The sequence below is a fragment of the Carcharodon carcharias genome, chromosome 34 (genome assembly GCF_017639515.1).
Source record: "Carcharodon carcharias isolate sCarCar2 chromosome 34, sCarCar2.pri, whole genome shotgun sequence".
Classification (NCBI taxonomy): Eukaryota; Metazoa; Chordata; class Chondrichthyes; order Lamniformes; family Lamnidae; genus Carcharodon; species Carcharodon carcharias.
Window position 1 is genome coordinate 16,071,877 of NC_054500.1, and position 22,970 is coordinate 16,094,846.

General features: G+C 45.9%; 1 protein-coding gene across 1 annotated transcript in view; it reads left to right on the forward strand.

Annotated features, from left to right (window-relative positions):
• Nucleotides 1–15,127: 15,127 nt before the first annotated feature.
• LOC121272654 (RNA-binding protein Nova-1-like) overlaps nucleotides 15,128–22,970 on the forward strand; it is a 178,118-nt gene continuing 170,275 nt past the window's right edge. Inside the window, exon 1 of the mRNA XM_041179355.1 lies at nucleotides 15,128–15,326. Coding sequence (XP_041035289.1) covers nucleotides 15,209–15,326 — 118 coding nt within the window. The 5' untranslated portion in view covers nucleotides 15,128–15,208. The remainder of the gene's footprint in view (nucleotides 15,327–22,970) is intronic.

Consider the following 22,970-nt stretch of genomic DNA (forward strand, 5'->3'; position numbering starts at 1 on the left):
GCTAGCTTTCATAATGGCATTGATGAAGTGGCTGAAAATGATGAGGCTGATGGCACTACCCTGAGGAACTCCTGCAGTGATGTCCCGGGACTGAGTTGATTGACCTCCAACAAATACAACAATCTTCCTTTGTGCTAGGTATGACTCCAACCAGTGGGGAGATTTCCTCCTCATTCCCATTGACTTCACTTTTGCTGGGGCACCTTTATGCCACACTCGGTCAAATGTTGCCTTGGTGTCAAGGGCAGCCGCTCAATTCTGGAATCTAACTCTTAGTCCATTTTTGGACCTAGGCTATACTGAGCTCAGGAGCTGAGTGGTCCTGGCTGAAACCAAACTGACCATTGATGAGCAGGTTACAGTGAGTAAATGCCACTTGTGCCAAAAGATTGTAGAAAAATTCTCATATCTTGGCAATGTGCACTCTAGGGATGCCACAGTTGATAAAGATACCCATGCAGGGATCCAGAAAGTAAGTTGTGACTCCCGCCGACTCCATGATCGCGTCTGGAAGCAGCATGGTATTGAGCTAAAAGATCAAAATCAAACTCTACTGGTCCTTTGCCCTTACCACCCTGCTGTATGGTGCAGAGTGCTGGGCCTGCTATAGGCACTGTATCAAAGCCCTGGAGCACTTCCACCAAAGACACCCAAGGTTCATCTTGAGAATTCAATGGCAGGTCAAAATCACAAACAACAGGGTCCTTCATTGTGCTGGGCTCAACATCATGGAGTTAGAAAATTCAACTTAGATGGCCAGGCCATATCTCTCGCATGGCTGACTACAAAATCTCCAAGCAGATCTTCTATGGGGAGCTGTCTCAGGGTGAATGACATCAAGGTGGTCAGTATAAATGACCCTAAAAAAAGAGCCTTACAAACTTCAGCACTGCAGACCACCTCTCTTGGGAAAACATTACAGCTGACCAGCCCATGTGGAGCCAAGCCCTGAAATTTGGCTCAAGCACCTTTTGCAGGCCATCTCCGCCAAGCTCGCAACCTCCAATATGCCTAATATGGGGAGGCCAGAGGTGGCGCAGCTGCAGAAGGCCCCCCGCAAAAGCACCAACCATGACAACATGAACTGCCGGTTCTGTGGGCATCCGTGCCAATTTCATGCTGGATTCTTCAGTCATGAAATATTCCACGGAAGATGACGAAATCACTTACCTTTTGGACATACTTGAGCAATGAGGCATCTATCACCAAGTGCGGCCTGATAGTCCTGTTGACGACATTTTCCATCACTTTGCTGATGATTGAGAGTAGATTGGTGGGGCGGTAATTGGCTGGATTGGATTTCATAGACTCATAGATGTTTGCAGCACAGAAGGAAGCCAATCGGCCCATCGTGTCCACACCGGTCAACAAAGATCTGACTACACTCATCCCATTTTCCAGCGCTTGGCACAAAGCCCTGGAGGCTATGGCAACGCAAGTGAATATTTAAATACTTCTTAAATGTTACAAGAGTTCCTGACTCATCCACCCTTTCAGGCACTGAGTTCCAGACTCCCACCACCTTTTGGGTGAAAAAATATCTCCTCAACTCACCTCTTAGCCTTCTACTTCTTACCTTAAATCTATGCCCCCTGGCTATTGACCCCTATACTAATAGAAAAAGTGCCTTCCTATCCACCCTATCTATGCCCCTCATAATCTTATACGCCTCTATCAGGTCCCCTCTCAACCTTCACTGCTGCAAGGAAAACAACCCCAGCTAATCCAATCTTTCTGCATAGCTCATACCCTCCAGCCCAGGGAACATCCTGGTAAATCTCCTCTGCACCCTCTCCAGTGCAGTCACATCCTTCCTATAATGTGGTGACCAGAACTGCACACAGTACTCCAGTTCTGGCCGAACCACCTGCATTTTTTTGCACAGGACATACCTGGGCAGTTTTCCACATCGCCGGGTAGATGCCAGTTTTATAGCTGGACTGGAACAGCTTGGCTAGGGGCGCGTCTAGTTCTGGAGCACACAATACTATTGTCAGGATGTTGTTGTTGCCCATAGCCTTTGCAGTATCCAGTGCCTTCAGCCGTTTCTGGGAGCCTCAGGAGGAGACCAAGATAGATCATCCACTCAGCGCTTCTGGCAGAAGATGGTTGGGAATGCTTTAATGTTGTCTTTTGCAGTCAGAGTGCTGGGTTCCTCTCTCATTGAGGACCTTTATCAGCTCAAACTTCAGTCCTCTCTAATGTCGAGTCAGTTAGATCACACACAACATAGTGAAACAGATACCCTGTTAATATTCTGCTTGTATCGAGTGCACCACACAGCTGCATCACAAGTGCACTTCAGAAGGTGCTGTACGTATCCCAAACCAATATTCCCACGTTTTCGGGGACCTGACCATCATTGCCTAACACAGGCAGCCACAGTACCTTTGAGCACCAGCTGGTGGTGTTAATGAGCTTTCAGAGGGTCACTTTGCAGTGAGGATTCACCAGCTGGGAGGCAAGGAGTTCAGAATGAAATCTTTATTAAATGTTCAATTCTACAGTACTTTCCACAAATTAGAGAATCAGTTCGTACAATAAACCAACAGGTTCACTTTTAATGATACCAGCTTATTTATTTCCACATTTTAAAAAATTGAATTTAATGCCCACAGAGAGGGATTTGTTCTGTCGAAGGTTCATGAGGACTCGAAACGTCAACTCTTTTCTTCTCCGCCGATGCTGCCAGACCTGCTGAGTTTTTCCAGGTAATTCTGTTTTTGTTATTAATTGTAAGGCTCTGTTTTATAAATGTAGTAATGGAACCACCACACCAACAGCAACATGAAGGTGGGAACAATGGCACCAAGTGAATTGTTCATTCTGTGGACACAATGGACCAAATGGCCTCCTTCTGCTCTGTAACAATTCTGTGATTCTGTGAATCAAGGCTCCTTGCTAAACTGATGCATCAGCTACAATATTTATCCCTTAGTCAACACAGTTTTAAAAAGATTATCTAGTCATTTACTGTTTGTGGGAGCTTCCTGTGCACAGGTCTGGCTGCCACGTTTCCTAGGTTGCAACAGCAACTACTCTTCGAAAGGGGCGTTATTGGCTTTAAAGCGCTTCAGAACATCCTGCGGCCATGAAAGGCGCTATATGAATGCAAGCTCCAACCTTTGATCTTGTGATTGCCTGGGCTAAATGGAAAGGGGTCACCTTTGAGGGCTGTTCTGTGCTGGGTACCCACTCCTGATCGTTGGCCGGAAATGGGGTCTGTTTGGACGCGGGACCTGGGGGGGCGAGGGGGGCATGATCTGTCTGGGCTGCAATGCCCTTTGTGCCCAAAAAGCCCATCAACATTCACACAAACAATGGGCACCTGGGCGAGGGTAGAGGCAGGTTGCATAGGGAGCTTCTCAGCAGGAGTCAATGCCTTCAGGAAAGGATATATATACATCATAAGGATATATTGTTGAAAAAACACATTTTGTTCAAGCTTTTCATCTTGCACTCATCAGGACAATTGCATTGGTATTCTTGCGATAGTCCTGATGAGTGCAAAATGAAAAGCTTCAACAAAATGTCTTTTTTCAGCAATAATCAAGTTCTATACTACCAAATAACTATAAGGACATATGATATATCTATATTTATATGTATATATATAGACAGAGAGAAGGTTTGTACACTTTCAATTGGACTGGGGGAGGAAGGGGCTCAGGTGCACCCTTTTGTCCCTCATCCCCTTCAGCCCAACGTTCAAACTTTGCTCTCCTTTGTTCTTAATTGCGCCTCGGGGAGACTTGCAGGCTCTCTCTCTCGATTGTCCAGAGCCCCGGCTTCAAAGAGAAAGAGCCCGGCAGTAATTAATATTCATCAATTCATTACTGAACAAAAAAAAACTGCGGCATGCTGTGAATTCACTACGTAGCCACCCTCTGTGACACTGAGATCTGTAGCTGGCCAGGGCTGTTTATCAGCCCAGTCTCGCCTAGTTCAGAATCACTCAATCTTTTTTCTCTCGCCAGACAGAGGGATTGGCTCCTGATGTTAATTAATTGTTCACCTGCTTGTTTTGGGTTGGGAAATTGGGCAAGCAAATTTAAAAGCGCGAGCTGATGAATAAGAATTGATATCGGGGGCTAAGAGATCAGGCGATTGCTTTAATCGCCAATGTACTTTTCGCCAATTCTCTCCCCTTCACTTCCTACTCAAGCTGTGCACCTCCACACTGACCAAGCACTTCCATGATCAAATAGCTGCTTAACCCTCAGTTCCTCACTCCATGTGCTCACTCCTTGATCGACCACTCAGTATCACACAACAGACAATGGAACATTCGCTGCAGGATTTAGTGTAGCGCTCAACACAACAGTTGACACAAGACTCAAATGCAACACTTGAAGTGACAATGCAACTTGGAATGCATCTTATAACGTTTGATTCGTTATATCACCCAACACTACACAATGCAATATTTGATAGCATAATTATTACAACAACAACTCATGTTTATCTAGCAATTTAAATGTAGTAAAACGGCCCAAGGTGGGTGATAAAACTAAGTTTGACGCACATAAGCACAGGTGATCGAAAGCTTTGGTCAAAGGCTTTAAGGAGACTCCGAAAGGAGGAGAGAGAATGGAAGGAAATTCCCGAACTTGGCACCTTGCTGTTGGAGGCCCAGCCGTCAAAGCTGGAGTGAAGGAAATCGGGGTTGCTCAGGAGGTTGGAATTGGAGGAACGCAGAGATCTCGGAGGTTTGCAGCGGTGGGGGAGGCCAATGCAGCCAACAACAACAATTTGCATTTATATAGTGCCTTTACCATGGTAAACTGCCCTAAGGTGCTTTGGAGTAGTGATTATCGGACAACGATGCAGCAATTAAAATCAGTTTATTGGCTCATCCCTAATTGCCCTTGATCTGAGTGGCTTGCTTGGCCATTTCTGAGGGCAGTTAAGAGTCAACTACATGGCTGTGGGTCTGGAGTCACATGTAGGCCAGACTGGGTAAGGACAGCAGATTTCCTTCTCTAAAGGGCATGGGTGAAGCAGATGGGTTTTATTACAATCGATGATAGTTTAATAGTCACCGTTATCTCCGCCGCCACCACCAACTCTCCAACCCTTGGAGAATTGTCGTTCTGCTGGACATTATAGAGATAGGAATACACAGGAATAGGAGGAGGCCATTCAGCCCCTTCAGCCTCTTCTGCCATTCAATGAGATCATGGGTGATCTGTACCTTAACATCATCTACCTGCATTGGCTCATAACCTTTCCTACCCGTGTCTGGAGTAGAATCTATTGATCTCTGATTTAAAATTATTAATTCAGCTAGCATCTGCTGCTCTATGTGAGAAAGAGTTCCATATTTCACACAGAGATGTTTCCTCAACTCTCTTGAGCGACTCTGATTTTAAGGTGATGTCCCCTTGTGCTAGACTCCCCCAAACAGCGTGAAAAGGTTCTCCCTATGCACTCTGCCAATTCATTTCAAAACCCAAAAACCTCAATCAAAATATACTTTTTTTTATATATCAAGTTAGGACCATTTTCTTGGTGAAGAGAAGGCTGAGAGGAGATTTGAGAGGTGTTCGAAATCATGAGGGGTTTGGACAGAGTAGACAGGGAGAAACTGTTCCCACTCGTGAAAGGATCGAGAACGAGGGGGAAACAGATTTAAATTAATTAGCAAAAGCGACATGAGGAAAAACTTTTTCATGCAGCGAGTGGTTAAGGTCCAAAATGCTCTGCCTGCGAGTCTGATGGAGGTAGGTTCAATCAAGGCACTTAAGAGGCGATCAGACTGTTTTCTGAAAGTGAAGAATGTGCAGGGTCACTGGGAGAAGGTGGGGGAGTGGCACTAAGTGAATTGCCCATTCGGAGAGCCAGTGCAAACACGACAGGCTGAATGGCTTCCTTCCTGCCCGTAACAATTCTGGGAATCTGTGACGATCACCCCCCTTAAACCTTCCGTATTCCAGGGAGTAGAAACCTAGTTTGTGTAATCTCACCTTATGTTGTAACAAAAGCAAAATACTGCAGATGTTGGAAATCTGAAAATAAAAACCGAAAAGGCTGGAAATACTCAGCAGGTCAGGTAGGCATCTGTGGAGCGAGAAACAGATTGAACGTTTGAGGTTGGTCACAATGTAATCCCATAGGCCCTGGTAATATAATGATGAGTCTACACTGCTCTCCATCTAAGACCAATATATCTTACCTAAGATGCAGTGACTAGAACGGCACACAGTGCTCCAGATGTGGTCTAACTAAGGTTTTGCCTAGCAGTAGCTAAATTTGTTACACATTATATTCTAAGTCTACTCTTTAGAGAGGCCAACATTCCGTAAGTCTTTTTGATTATGTTTTTGGACCTGACTGTTAGATTTTAGTGATCTGTGTACATGGCCCCTGAATCTCTTTGGATCTCCACGGTTCCAGACCCCTCATGATTTCGAACACCTCTCTCAAATCTCCTCTCAGTCTTCTCTTCACCAAGGAAAATGGTCCTAACTTGATATATATATAAATATATAAATAAGTATATTTTGATTGAGGTTTTTGGGTTTTGAAATGAATTGGCAGAGTGCATAGAGAGAACTTTTTCACGCTGTTTGGGGGAGTCTAGCACAAGGGGACATCACCTTAAAATCACGGTACTTGGATCTATCCTATTCTGGTCCAAAATCTAAAGCCTCATATTTAACCACATTGAAATTCCGCAACAATAAAGGATATGGCTCAAAGTCAGGATGGTGAGTGGCTTGGAGGGGAACTTGCACATGGTGTTTCCATGTATCTGCTGCCCTTTTCCTTCGAGGTGGTAGAGGTCCTGGGTTTGGAAGGTGCTGTCTAAAGAGCTTTGGTGAATTCCTGCACTGCATCTTGTAGATGGTACACACTGCTGCCACTGTGCATCGATGGTGGAGGGAGTGAATATTTGCGGATGGGGTGTCAATCAAGTGGTCTGCTTTGTCCTGGATGGTGTCAAGCTTCTCAAGTGTTGTTGGAGCTGCACTCATCCAGGTAAGTGGGGAGTATTCCATCACACTCCTGACTTGTGTCTTGTAGATGGTGGTCAGGCTTTGGGGAATCAGGAGGTGAGTTACTCGTCACAAGATTCCTAGCCTCTGACCTGCTCTTGTGGTCACAGTATTTATATGGCTAGTTCAGTTCAGTTTCTGGTCAATGGTAACCCCCAGGATGTTGAAGGTGGAGGAATCAGCAATGGTAATGCCATCAAACGAGAAAGGGAATGCAATGAATTCCAACATTTGACACTACACTCCATATAAACGCTCAAAGATGTGTTGAACTTAAAAAAGGAATGAGGGAAGGTGAGGGGGAACATTGAGAGGGGATCCAGAGTAAGTGTAGGGGAGAGATGGAGAAAATCTGACTTGAAGGGAGAGAGAAAATTGGGGAATAGCAGAGGCCTTAATATTGGTGCAGATGAAGTCTATAAGGTCCTTGTGATTGTTATTGGAGCTGAGAATGGCAGCACCTGGGAGACAGGAGTTTGAGGAAATGGCTAGTCATGGAAATGAAGGATTCAGGAGTTCCATTTGCAGGCCAGGCTGATTGCAGTGTATTGGGTGATTTTGGAAATGGAGGATGAGGCATTATAGAGCTTGATAGGGTCTCCAACCCTCCAACATTGGCCTGGAGTTTCCAGAAACTGAAGATCAATCCCCAGAACACTACTGTGTGTGCAACCCTGGAGAAAAACCATTGGGATTAAAAAAGATTTTTAAAAAAAATGTTCTTTGAACATTTCTCTTTACCAGATATAAATATATTGAAAATAGGGGGAAAAAAGGCTGTTTGGCTGACAGTCAATCATCATCCAATTGAGTGATGAGTCTTTTAGCTTTCCGATTGACGTAGGAAGGCCGTACGTCACAAGGATGGACGTGTTGGCCGACTAATGGCTGGAGCCTGGGGGCAAGTCATGTGATGGAACCTCCAGGAATACATTTAATCACTGTTGGCAACCCTATGAGACATTCAAACTAAAACGCTGTTTACAACTCTCAATCATAGGCTTATCACTATAGGCTGAGGGCTACAAGCCTCTGGGCTGCCAGGCAACGTCACTCACTGAAGAATTCCCATCCATGTCAAATGTGTGCTGAGAATCTGGCTTATGAATCTCTTAAAGATATTAGAATGTGGAACTCGTTACCACAGGGAATAGTGAATAAACATTGATGTCTTTAGGGGGAAGCTAGATAAGCACCTGAGGGAGAAAGGAATAGGAAGTTATGCTGATAGGGGGAGATGAAGAGGGGTGGGAGGGAGATCAGGTGACCTGTGAACACCAGCATGAACCAGCTGGGCCGAATGGCCTGTTTCTGTGCCCTAAATCCTAAGTGCATGTATTGTAATGCCGGGAGAGGGCTGATTTGAGATTGTGTCACAGGCTTATCCGCTATAGGCTGCAGGCTACAAGCCTCTGGGCTGCCAGGCAACGTCACTCACTGAAGAATTCCCATCCATGTCAAATGTGTGCGGAGAATCTGGCTTATAAATCCGTGATCACTCACCAAACAGCATACCTCCGGTCAAAGGAGGTAATATAACAAAGGACAAACGCAATCTTTTTTCAGCTGCAGGTTCGAAATAAATGCGGCTGCTGCCTTAATGCAGAAAAAGAAAATGGTGGCTTGTCTTCAGCTATTTCAGCCAGCCTCCATTTCTCTGCCATATTAGGTTAATGAGAGAATACAGAACGAGGCGAAGGAACAGCCACCCTACTCCCCACCCCCAACGCTTAAACGCAGGCCCAAACAGAGCACAAAAAAATGACATCAGCCTGCCTGCAGAGGAAAACAAGGGTTTTTTTTTAAAAAAAAAAGAAAAGAAATGTGTACTCTCGCTCCTCATCTTGAAGAAACTGCAGAACGAAGAGTCAAAGGCTTCACGGTCGGTGATGCTGTGGGGTAACCGTGGCAACGGTTGCACCCTAGCGACGGGGTTCGCAGATTGTGTTGTTCACCGGCCTGTCACAGAGTGTGAATTAGTCGCAGTGTTTGGGGGTGGGTGGGGGGGGGGGATTGGTGGGGGCGGTGGGGGCGGGGCGGGAGTGTTGGGGAGGCCTCGCGCAATGTTAAATCATAAAAGATACATTTTTTAACCTGTGTGGCGTTTCATTCCCTTTGAATGAGTTATGATCTACCCAGTAAGAAATAATTAAACTGGAATCATTGACTCGGCACCTGCGACATTTTTGTAGCACAGTTTTAATTTCCTGCCCAGTTCCCTTTGATCTTCCCCCACTCTGGTCTCCATGTTGCCTTCCCTGTAATCATTTTACCTCCCAACCCTTCTTCATTTTCTCTTATAGCTTCTCTAAGCGGTAGACACTGGGCTATGATTTCACAGGCGCTATTGGCCTCTAGTACCCTGCTCCCACCGGTAATCTTAGTGAATGCCGATGAGGCATTCCCGTTCCAGCCCAGTACAACCCTGCTCATCCCACTTTTCCAATAGGATTCACTGCAGGACAGTTCTGACAGAGATTATTTTCCTCAATCCACGTGCTTGCATTTCTACAGCATCTTTCATGATCTCGGGACGTCCCAGACCACCTCACAGCCAATGCTTAAAGCGTAGTATTTCCGTAATGTCGGAAACACAACAGCCAATTTAGGCACAGCCATTTCCCACTGACAATGACCCAGATCATTTGTTGGGTGAGGGATAAATATCGGCCAGGATGCTGGGGAATAACTCCCCTGCTCTTCCGTGAAATAATGCCATGGGATCTTTTATGTCTACCTGAGAGGGCAGACGGGGCTTCGGTTCATTGGCTCATCTGAAAGACTGCACCTCCAACAATGCAGCACTCTTGTAGTACAAGCGTTGCAGTGGGTGTTGGTTTTACAGCCTTCTGACCCAGAGGTGAGTGTGCTGACCAACTGATCCACAGCTAACGTACTTGACATCTCAAGGCACTGAGGCCAATAGATTGTTCCTGCCAGAGAGAGCTCAAAAATCATATTCGAATCCCAAGCCCGCCAGCAATGGCACACTGGATGAACGTCCATGGTACACTGTATGGATTCTCATGGACATTGCTTGGCTGCAAAGCAGCTCACGGAAGTTGGAAAGTTGGACCATCATAATGGATGATGGTCAAGTGGGTGGAGAGGAAGATGTACCGGGGGATGGGAGACCATGATCTAGGATCGACTGGGAGTGGAAGAGGTGCCTGAGGAGGTGAGCTGGGAGTGGGGGAACAAAGGTGTCAGGGAGAGTTTGAGGTTGGGAGGGGGGAATGAAGGTGTCAGGGGCTGAGGTTGGGAGGAGAGGAACAAAGGTGTTGAGGGGGCAAGGTTGGGAATGGGGTATTGAAGGATTTGGGTGGGGGGAGGTTGTGGGGGGAGAGAGTACAGGGTAGGGGAGAGAGTAACAGAGGAGAGGATGGCAACTGAGGAGGTAGGAAAAACAGATAAATCATTTCCATTTCGTTGAGTCGTAAATGCACAGAAGGAGGCCATTTGTCCCATTCCAGCATCTATTTGCCTTAGCTGGATAGCAATTGTTGCTGGGATATTGGCCAAAATGGTCAACCTCCAAGGCAGAATGTTTTTTTAATTCATTCATGGGATGTGGGCATCACTGACAAGGCCAGCATTTATTACCCTTCCCTAACTGCCCTCATTCAGAGAGCATTTTAACAATCAACCACATTGTTGTGGTTGTCGAGTCACGTGTAGGCCAGCAGATTTCCTTCCCCGAAAGGGGAGGGGTGGGGGTGGGGGGGGGGGGTGGGGGGGAGGGGCGAGGAAAATTACTAAACCAGATGGGTTTTTTAAAAAGTCGGCAATGGTTTCGTGGGCATCATCAGACTTTTAATTCCAGATTTTGATTGAATTCAAACTTCACCTTCTGCCGTGGTCCCCAGAGAATTACCCTGGGTCTCTAGAACACTCCTGCAGAGGCAATACCACAGCCCATTGATTCTCAATCCGAGCCAAACAGTGCTTCCAGAAGAAAAAATGGTATAACATCCCAAGGCTTTTCATAGGAGCTTTAACAAGCATCATTTAACACTGTGGTCAAGAGACATTAAACTAAGACAGGTGGTCAAAGCTGTGTCCTGAGTTCTAGGTTTTAAGAAGCATCTCGAAGGAGGAGAGAGAGTGTGAGAGAGAGAGAGAGAGAAAGATGGGGGGCTTTGGGTCTGGAATTCCAGGCTTTATAGGACCTAGACTGCTGTGAAGGCCACCAATGGTGAAACAATAAAATTCGGGTGCGCGCAAGGGGCCAGAATTGAAGGAGCTGAGATCTCAGGTAAGCGTGGGGCTGGAGGAGATTATACAGATAAGGAGGAGCAGAGCCTATGGAGGGATCTGAAACCAAAGATGAGAATTTTAAAATCGAGCTGTTGCCAGGCTAGGGATCAGCGAGCACAGGGGTGATGGGTGCGAGTAGGGATACGGGGAAGTCGAGCTTCGGATGAGCTCAAGTCAGCTGAGGGTGGAAGACGGGCCTCGATGGAAATTCGGGAAAGCCCAGTCTGAGGCTTGGTTTGGGCCAGCAAACTGGCTCCAGCCGCCGGGATGGCACCCTTGTCTCCCGTAGCCATCCTTAAAATGCAAACGAAACTTTAAAAAATAAGGAAATGGAGCAGGACAGGATCCCAAGAAACAGATCGGAGACATTCAGGCGAGACAGATCGGCAAGAAGCGATTCCCAGGAATCACCATTTGACCAGGATTCTCCAAGCTCTGGGAAACTAGGCTTTTTAAAATTCTCCTGTCTGTCCTCTTCCTGATAATCGATCCCCTCCCCCTCCTCTCAGCCAACCTCCTTCCTGCAAACCCCCCAGCCACCCCCGATTCCCAGCCTCGGCCTGTTCTGAACAGATGGGATGTATTTATAATAACAATGGTGTTTACTCTGAAGGAGCTGAACTCATTGCTCACCCTGATTGTGTCTTGCAAATTTGTAACTAAGCTCCAGTGGTGACAAGGTCACAGCGAATGCCATCTGCTTCACCCTGCCCTTGGGGGTCACAGTTTTGGCCAAGGTTTTGACCTCAAGTAGGCTGGCTAGGCCCCATTTGAAGCCCGAGAGGTCCCAACTGTTCCTAACAGCCCACTTGTTCAAAGGCTGTGTCACCGCGTATGCCCAGATTGCCCTGTCCACTGGCACCACTGGGATCTGACTACTCTTCCATCAGAAAGCAGCTGCGCCGATTATGTTTGGCATCTGTTCTTAGTTGGAGGAGAGGTTGAGGAGGCGGGGTGGGGTGAACGGAGCTGTCAGCCAGGGTCTTTGCATTTGGCCATTATCCAATGATTACTTCCTGCGCTTCCCCACTGTGGGTGGATTTCAGGCGACGTTGCAATCGCTGGAACACGAACATTTAGTTGCCAAGGATATGATATTGCAAAGAGACAAAATCATAATCAGATTCCATCCTGTAACTCACTCCGGGTATCTGTTATTCTATACATAAACCACCCAAACCCCTCAATTAGATTCCAGTCTGTCACTCACTCCCGGGTATCTGTTATTCTATATATAAACCATCCCAAACCCCTAAATTAGATTCCAGTCTGTAACTCACTCCCGGGTCCCTGTTATTCTATATATAAACCATCCAAACCCCTCGATTAGATTCCAGTCTTTAGCTCACTCCCGGGTATCTGTTATTCTATATATAAACCACCCCGAACCCCTCGATTAGATTCCAGTCTGTAACTCACTCCCGGGTATCTGTTATTCTATATATAAACCACCCGAACCCCTCGATTAGATTCCAGTCTGTAACTCACTCCCGGGTATCTGTTATTCTATATATAAACCACCCGAACCCCTCGATTATATTCCAGTCTTTAGCTCACTCCCAGGTATCTGTTATTCTATATATAAACCACCCGAACCCCTCGATTAGATTCCAGTCTGTAACTCACTCCCGGGTATCTGTTATTCTATATATAACCTCTCCAAACCCCTCGATTAGATTCCAGTCTGTAACTCACTCCCGGGTATCTGTTATTCTATATATAACCTCTCCAAACCCCTCGATTAGATTCATGGCTATATCTCCAGTTCCTTTCCCCTGTTGTCCGAGACCATAGCTAGACAAACTGTTCTCAGGCTTTTGATACACAGCAAATCAGGATCAGGTCAAAGTATGTGAGTGTCTGAAGATGAAGTTGTCTTTGTGCGTTGTCTGGGTGGACATACTGCTTCGTATTGGCGGTCAGCCACCCAAGCAGGAAAGGTCACAGGTTCGAGCGGCAGTCGGTTCATTAATCTCTGCCTGGAAGAGGAACCAGCCAAGACTATAGGTGATTCCTGTCCCACAGTGCCAACCCCTCTCTGTGTCGTGCAGCTGGCTGGGACTGTCCTCACCTGTTTCCTGCTCGGGGTGGATACAGGTAAATGGAATCTGCAATGACTTCTCTTCCTACCCCTGTGCTGTTAACTCTGGTATCCCCCAAGATCTACCTTGGCCCCCTCCTATTTCCCACCTATAGGAGACCCCTTGGCAACATCATCTGAAAACATGTCAGTTTCCTTGCCACCTTCCCACTGTCTCTGATCCGTCATGCTGCCCAACTAAATAGCAGGAAGACCTTTTTTTAAATTATTCATTCATTCCTAGGTTGTGGGTGCTGCTGGCTAGGCCAGCATTTATTGCCCTACTTCAGAGAGCATTTCAAGAGTCAACCACATTGCTGTGGATTTCTACAACAATTGGCAATGGTCATCATCAGACTTTTAATTCCAGATTTTTGCTGAATTCAAATTTCACCATCTACCATGGTGGGATTTGAACCCAGGTCCCCTAGAATATTACCCTGGGCCTCAAGAATGTCCATCCAGTGGCAATACCACTATGCCACCATCTGCCCATAGGGTATGAAACCCTCTGATCCCTTCACATACTCCATTTCCTAGATGCTTGACTCCATCCCTCTCCCTGGTAACTGTCTGAGGTTGGACTGTTTGTAAACTTGGCACCACCTTTGTCCCAAGATGTCCTTCCAACTACAAATCCGTTCCATTTGTAAAACTGTCGATTTCCAACTCCGTAACATCGCCCGACTCTGTCCCTGTCTCAGCTCATCTGCTGCTAAAACCCTCATCCATGTCCTTGTTACCTCTAGACTCATCTATTCCAATACTTTCCTGGCCAGCCTCACCTCTATAAACTTAAGCTGAGCTAAAACTCTGCTGCTGTGTCCTAACTCATACCAAGTCCCATTCCCCTATCACCCTGTGTGCTTGCTGACCTACATTGCGACCCAGTCCAGCATAGCCTTGATTTTGAAATTTTCATCCTTGTTTTCAAACCTCTCCTTGTCCTTGCCCCCTTCAGCCCCACAACCCTCCAAGATATCTACGCTCCTCTAACTCTTAACTCTTCTGCCTCCTGAATTTCTATTGTTCCACCATTGGCGGCCTTGTTTCAGCTGCCTGGGTCCCAAGCTCTGGAGATCCCTCCCTAAACCTCTCCTCCTCTATCCCCTCCCTCGAAGACGCTCCTAACAGTGCACCTCTTTCATGTGTCCAAACAGCTCCTTAGGTAGATCATTAAATTCTGTTCGTTATCGTGTAGGCAAAGCAGCTTAAGATGTTTTACTGCATCAAAGGTGTTATATAAATGCATGTTATCATTGTTGAAGGTGTTCAATTGGCACCACCTGTCCAGGGCAACTGGGGAAGGGCAATAAATGCTGGGTCACCCACTGCCTGAGCAGCAAAAAGACCAGTCCCTGGGCTGGGCAGCTATGGGAGAGTCAATCTCCAGGAGTGAGAGATGAAGAGGAGAAGGAAGAGAGAGTGAGTGAAGAGATATGTGGGAAGAAAAACTGGAATGAATGGGTGTTGATACTGATCGCACGGCATTGGCTGGCTTCGGAGGGGGCGGGGCCGGTTCCAGAGGAGGCGGGGCCACACTAGCGTCACGTGGCGTGAGCCAGCGTCCCCATGACGTAATGGGAGGGGGTGGGGCTTGATGTGTTTCAATGTGAGTTGCAGAGCTTGGCTACAATGTACCAGCGTTCGGAGTGATTGAGATTCATCCTCAGCTTAGAGCAGAGGGATCGAATCCCCCACCAGCCTGTCTCAACCCCCATCCCCCCCCAAACCCCACTCCCCTCCCCAAGAAATATATCTAGATATTTATATTCATTAGAAGCAAGTCTCCTTCAGCCAGCCAGCAGCATTTAACAGAAAACCCACAAGGGGATCTCATCTTACTGCCTCTTAGCTCTCACGCTCTTTTAAGATGATGGCCCCAATGCAGCAGAATGGGACACATATAGAACTCGACCCCCCAGATTCCAGGAAAAGACCGCTAGAAGCGCCCATCGATGCAGGCAGCACCAAGCGGACTAACACAGGAGGTGAGCTGAATGATGCACGGGGAAGCGATTCCCCTTTCTCGCTTTGCACCCAGCGGGTGAATTAATCAGGAGAGCTTTGCAAATCCTAGCGATCTCAGTAAAATGACAGGTCATTGAAAACCTCTCTTGTTGCAAACGTTTATTGGAGAGAAATCCTCCCCCCCCCCCCACCCCGCCACAAGAAAGGGCTCCCAAATATTGCAAATGGATGAAACTGTATTTAAGACAGAGACAGAGAGAATTAATTAAAATCTTCAGACTGGGATTGAAAGGAAATGGTTTGAAATTGACATTTGCAGGTTTCTGGTCTGCGAAATTGCATTTCTCTCGCATGTTGGGTTTTAAAGTTTGTTTAATGTATTTGTTCATTTCTGAGCATAAGGCGACCATGCATCGCCGGACTTAATTCCTTTTTTTAAAAAAAATGCTCCCTGCCCGTTGTAACTTAACCATTTGACTGGTTACCGCACTGACAAGTAGCTCCGCACTGTTTTAAAGCATGCATCTCCTTTTTAAAATGACACCTTTTTTTTGGTTCGGGGGTGGGGGGAGGGTGGTTAAATATTTTTAAACATCCTCACTGAATGATATATAGAATGTAAATCCGAATTTAGCATCGAGTCTCACACCACACTGATAAACCTGTACGTCTTGGCAATTATTAAAAATGCAGATTTTTTTGTCCAGATTTGGAGTCACACATTTTGCGATCTCAAAACCCATGTTTGTTTGTTTTTTTTCTCTTTTCAAATAGACGTTTTGTTTTTTTTTAATAACGTAAAGGTCGAGAATCGTCTCGTGTGCGAGATAAGAAATTGTCGGTGCGTGTGAAATTAGAATGCTGGACACGTTGGAGATGTTATGTAGGTGGAATAGAGTTAATTGTAGTTAGATTGTTCCATTGGATCCTAGTGCAGTGCATTTGAATTGTGGCTGGGACCTAGAAATTCGGATAATGAGAGTGAATGAAGGGGTGATTGGATACACTACAATCTCCCAGCTTGGAACAGACAACTATGCTTGTGCCAGGTAGGAGTTTATGCAGAGGATCCACTGAAATCTTTTTTCCTAGTCTTATTTCAAACTGATGCGGCAGAAGAGAGAGAGAGAGGGTTAAAAGATCCACATTTATTTCCATCCTTTTTTATATATATATATAAAACCCTCTGATCTTTGATCATCTCCCTCAGGAGGTTTATTTTTAATTTTTTTTATTATCAATTTGAGCATCTTCAGAATTTTATCCCACAGTGATTAACATGGCATTTAAATTCTGATTGAGTGTTTCAAAATTGTGTGGGGTGCATTGAAATCCACAGGACATTGCTTCTTCTCATAACATTTAATTCCTTCAGTTCCCTTTTGATCCAAAAGGACTTGAGTTATAGAGGGGAGATTTGACAGGAATGCGGAGAAGGATTTGAATGGAGCGGTTTCTCAGTGCGAGATAGAGCTGTCTTTTTCTGAACATAATATAACATTGAAATCCAGAGCTAGCAGCAAGGTTTTGAGCGATGTTTGATATGGCTGGATGTGATTGCTTTAGAATTAGAATTTCTTTTATTAATGATCCTGAATGTCTTGCTAAGCCTTCTGAACCTGACTTGGGTACCAGATGTGATTGGGCAAAGTGCTGTGCAGTGGTGAGGGATACAGCTGGCAGCTTAAGTCTCTGGCAGAGGTTGAAGGGATTGGGGAAAAGCTTCGTTGAAATCTTTTATTAGTGCGTCCTTTGCTTTACCTCTCCATCGTTATCACACCCACCCACTATCTCACCCATTTGCGGTGCCTACTGCCTGCTGGTTGACCAGCTGGGTACCTTTCGTAGCTTGTGCCAGTGCTGCTTGTGGGCTGATCCAACGCGGGCATCCTTATCCAAGGGATGGGTATCCTTCCCTCCTCCTCAAAACCTGCCCCAAGGCACTCGGATAAAAATGGGCCATTAGGAATGAAGGCCATGTGATTTGGAGCACTGTGTACAGTATTGGTCACCTTATTTAAGGAAGGATGCAAATACGTTGGAAGCAGTTCAGAGAAGGTTTACCAGACTAATACCTGGAATAGGTGGGTTGTCTTATGAGGAAAGATTGGACAGGCTGGGCTTGTATCCACTGGAGTTTAGAAGAGTAAAAGGCAATTTGATTGAAACCTTTAAGACCCTGAGAGGTCTTGACAGAGTGGATGCAGAGAGGATGTTTTGTGGGAGAATCTAGAACGAAGGATCACCTAAGGGGTCACCCATTTAAACCGGAGATGAAGTGAAATTTTTTCTCTCAGAGGGTTGAGAGTCTCTGAAACTCTTCCTCAAAATGCGGTTGAAGCAGAGTCTTTGAATATTCTTAAGGCAGAGGTGGATAGATTCTTGGTAAGCAAGGGGGTGAAAGGTTATCGGGGATAGGTAGGATGCAGATTTGAGATTACTATCAGATCAGCCATGACCTTATTAAATGGTGGAGCAGGCTCGAGGGGGCCAAATGGTCTACTCCTGTTCCATGTTTGTATGGCCCCTTATTTTTAAACAGACTCTTTCAAAGAGCCAGAACAGATAGGATGAGTTGAATGGCCTCCTTCTGTGCTTTTTGTGATGCTATGTGATAGGTTTGACAGGTGCCTGTTTGATTGTGAGATGGGAATGGGGTTAGTAGCAGTCGTCATATTCAATCTAATGTCCTTACCTGGGGTACACTTTCCAGTGGGAATTACTGGCTAGTGATTAGGGCTGGGAACACCAGTGGATTCCCTGTCTCCTTGACTGAAGGAGACAGCGTGCCCTATCACTGTGCCAGCTGGGATTAGCTAACTCTGCATACCCTGATCATTGACTGTAGCTCTACAATTCTCCCTGATCTCTACACTCCTCCAATTCTGGCCTCTTGCAGTTATTATCAGTCCACCATTAGCGGCCATGCCTTCAGCTGCCTGGGCCCTAAGCCGTTGAATTCCCTCCTTAAACCACCATCTGTCTCTCTCTCCTCCTTTAAGATGGTCCTTAAAATCATCCTCTTTGACCAAGCCTGGGTCAGTGCTTTACATGCCTCTGTAAATGTTGGTGTTTATGCTCTCGTGAAGTGCATTGAGACTATGTTAAAGATGCTATTTAAATGCAAGTTGTATGGATTAGAACTAGTTGGCATCTTTTGCTTATGGAGTGATGAAGTACATTATAACACCTCTTGGTTACTTTCCTGATTGATGATAAATTGAAGCCATCGCAATAATGCTTGGTGTTGGTGCATAAAGCAAATCAGATTTTGGGATGCATTAAAAGGTCAATATTGAGCCAAAATAATGAGGAAATGTTCCACATTGATTAAAAAATTGGTGTGTCCACTTTTGTAGCACCCTGTACAATTCTGATCACTGCAGTACAAAAAGGACTTTGCACCTATTGCAAGGACAGAGAATATATAACCAGAATGAGTGAGGGGATGGAAGAATTGGATTATGAGGAGTTATTAACATCAGGGGAGATGGGGAGTGGTAATGTCACTGGGCTAGTAATCCAGAGGCCCAGGCTAATGCTATGGGGGTACATGGATTCAAATCCTATCATGGCACCTGGTGAAATTTAAATTAATTAATTGAAAGCTGATCTCAGTAATGATGACCATGACAACTATCATCGATTGTCATAAAAACCCATCTGGTTCAATAATGTCCTTTAGGTAAGGAAATCTGCCATCCTTACCCAGTCTGGCCTACAGCCTAACTGGAAAGCAAAAAGACTCGTTACCCAATTGGATAATACTTGACTGTCAGCCAAACAGGCCATTTTCAATATTTTTTATATCTGGTAGAGAAATGCTCAAAGAAAATTTTTTAAAAATTAAAAAAAATTTATAATGTCCCCATGATTTTTCTCCAGGGATGCACCCTGGAGATTGATCTTCAATTCCTGGAGAGTTTGGGCCAATCCTGGAGGGTTGGCAACCCGCTCTTAGGGGGACGGTGGAAGCGGTTAAAATTGATTCATTCATATGAAGATTTCTTTTAGAAAATAACATTTTTGGGGTGCAGTTGTAGGATTAGTTTGAGATATGACGTATAGTCAGTGTAACGTGTATGGGAGGGACAGGTGATTTTGGATTAATGGTTTCCAAAGCTCTCCACCAGTGGGGGTATTTTCCTCACCTTGTACATGGATGTCTTGTAGACTAATACCCACGGAGGTCATTTTATGCTTAGGGTTGCCAACCCTCCAGGATTGGCCTGGTGTCTCCAGGACATTGCTGTGTGCAACCAAGGAGAAAAATCATTGGGACATTAAAAAAAGATTCTTTTTTGTTGTCATTTTCTTTGAACATTTGTCTTTACCAGCTATAAAAATATTGAAAATAGGGTGGGGGCGGGGGGATTGGCTGACAGTCAAGCATCACCCAATTGGGTAATGAGTCTTCTTGCTTTCCAGTTGGCGTAGGAAGGTCGTACGTCACAAGGCCAGCTAATGACTGGAGTGTGGGGGCAAGTCATGTGATGGAACCTCCAGGAATACATTTAATCACAGTTGGCAACCCTTTTGATTAATGATGGGATACTGAGATATATAGAGGAACAGAGGGACATAGGGCTAAGTGCCCACTGATCCACGAAGGTGGCCGAACAGGTGGATAAGATGGTCAAGAGGGCGTGTGGGGTACCTGCCTCTATTGTTTGAGGCCTAGAGTATAAGAGTTGGGCAGTTGCACTGGAACAATATACAACATTGGTTAGGCCACAGCTGGAGAACAGCTGCAGTTCTCAATGCTGTACTATAAGAAAGATCTGATCGCACTCGAGAGGGTACAGAAAAGATTTATGAGGATGTTGTGCCTGGACTGGAGAATCTTAGCAATGGGGAAAGATTGGGTAGGTTGGGGTTGTTTACTTTGGAACAGAGAAAGCTGAGGGAAGATTTAATTGAGGTGTATAAAATTATGAGGGGCCTGGACAAAGTGGAGAGAAAAGCCGTGCTCCCCATGGTTGAGGGATTCATAACCAGGGGACACAGATTTCGGGAATGAGGTTTAAAAGGAATTTGAAGGGGAATCTTTTCACCCAGAGGGTGGCGATGATCCGGGACTCACCGCTTGAAAGGTGGGGGTGGGGGGTAAAGGCAGAAACCCTCATTACATATAAAAAGTGCTTAGATTTGCATTTGAAATGCTGTAACCTATAAAGCTCTGGACCAAGAGCTGGAAAGTGGGATGAGGCAGGTTGGCTAGTTGTTGGCCAGTGCAGACACAGTGTGCTGAAGACCCTTCCTCGTGCTGTAAATTTCTATGATCCTGTGCTGAGATCCCACAAGCAGCGTTGAGCCAAATGAACAGCTTTGCTACTTTCTGTTTATCTTGGCTGAGGGGGAGTGTTGTCCTGGGAACTGAGGGGAACTCCTCGGCCCTTCTTCAGTCCTCACCATTGGATGCTTTAACAGCGACTTGATTAAGGCCGAGCTTTAACTCCTGATTTGCAGGAGGGTAGTTCCGACAGTGCAGCGTCCACCGGAGTGTCAACCGAGAGTCCAGTGGAGCTTCAGCCTGCGGCCTCCTGATTTGGTGGTGACTGTGTTATCAGCTGAACCGAGCTGAGATGTGAATGAAATAACCATTTTGTGTAAAGGACGAGTATGGGTAAGGGGAAGGTCAGGAAACTAACCCCACCTCATTAAAACCTCCAAAATATAAAAGCGGTCATTGCCCAATTTATAGGGTTGGGTCTGGATGAGCCGCTATATGTCAGCAAGCCCAATAGGACAGTATAGATACATTTAAGGGGAAGCTAGGAAACATATAAGGGAGAAGGGAATCGAGGATTACGATGCTAGATTTAGATGAAGAAAGATAGGAGGCTCAAGTGGAGCATAAACACTGGCGTGGAAAAGTTAGGCCAAATGGCCTGTTTTTTGTGCTGTATACCCTATGAATCAGTGGGCAAATTCTCATTCCTATCGCCTGATTCTCCCCTGATCTCTTCTGAAAGGCACTGACACTCGCTGGGATACGTGACCATGGCACAAGGAACTGTCTCGTATCTCACCTGGACAGACAGTCTTTAAATGTGTGCCTGGATTGCTAGTATGAGAGGGCTTTTTAATTGTCAAAGGCCATGTCTTTGCCCAATATTCACCCTGTGTTTATCAGTGAGAGTCACTGGTTAGCACGTGGTGTCTATCAGAGTTATCACCCTCTTAACCAAGGGCTATTGAGGCCAATCCTTTAGACAGCACCTTCCAAATCCACAACCACTACCATCTAAAAGGACAAGGACAACGGACACATGGGACATCACCACCTGCAAGTTCTCCTCCAAGCCACTCACCATCCTGACTTGGAAACATATTGCCATTCCTTCACTGTCTCTGGGTCAAAATCCTGGAACTCCCTTCCTAACAGCACTGTGGGTGTACCTACAGCGGTTCAAGAAGGCAGCTCACCACCACCTTGTCAAGAGCGATCAGGGATGGGCAATAAATGCTGGCCTAGCCAGCAACGCCCACATCCCATGAATGAATTTTAAAAATCCTTTGCTTCCCCTGCACCACGGCCCCACTGGAGATCAGGTGACTGTGCAGCAGGCGAACATCGATCCTGGCACCTCCCTGGGCCGATGCTGTTTGTTTTTCACTGCTTTGATCATCTGGGCAGGTGGCGAGTCTTGGGCATCCATTGGTCCCAGAGGTTGTGCCAGCTGTACCAAGCAACCAGACTTTCCAAGGGTGGCTTTCTTGGCGTGCAAGGACCGGACTGCTCAGCCCATTTGCTCTGCTGAGGTCTCTCGGACAACTGGAGTACAAAGGTGTATGAGTACCGTGGGACATTAAAGGCTCTATCTAAATGCAAATTGTTGTAGTGGGTTTGGGCAGAGTGGACATGTCGGGCTCCTCTTTAAATTTGAGTCACCTGCTGTGTGGCAGAATATTTCAACAACGAAATATGAAGAGGGGGTGGGGTTAAATTCCTACACTACACTGGGGACAGTGGAGCCGGTGGTTGGGGGGGGTGGGGGTGGACTGTGCTATCTTCCTGATTTGATTCTTGGTCAGGCCCTACCTGCAACACTTACGAGTCCTGGATACTGAATTTCAAGAAAGATTTACCAGAGTTTTGAGGGGCTGCAGTATAGACTCACCAAGAAGATACTGGGGCTGAACGATTGAGCTGCTCCCCATTGGAAACAATTTCTATTTCATACTGCCTAATCTACTTAAGGCTTCCAGCATTTTCCATATTTATTTCCAATTTCTGTGATATTTTGCTTTTAGCATTTAAGTAGTGTCTTTAACATAGAAAATGTCCCCTTGTGGTTCATGTAGAGTCAATGGGATCAATCATTGCAGGAGCAAAGAAATAGATTATTTCTGTCTTTTTTACCCAAGCATCAGTGCTAAGCACTCTTGGGCTAACACACTTTGATGCGAGTAAAGCTCCCTCTACACTGTCCCCATCAAACACTCCCAGGACAGGTACAGCACGGGGTTAGATACAGAGTAAAGCTCCCTCTACATTGTCCCCATCAAAAAGTCCCAGGGCAGGTACAGCACGGGGATAGATACAGAGTAAAGCTCCCTCTACACTGTCCCCGTCAAACACTCCCAGGACAGGTACAGCATGGGGTTAGATACAGAGTAAAGCTCCCTCTACACTGTCCCCTTCAAACACTCCCAGGACA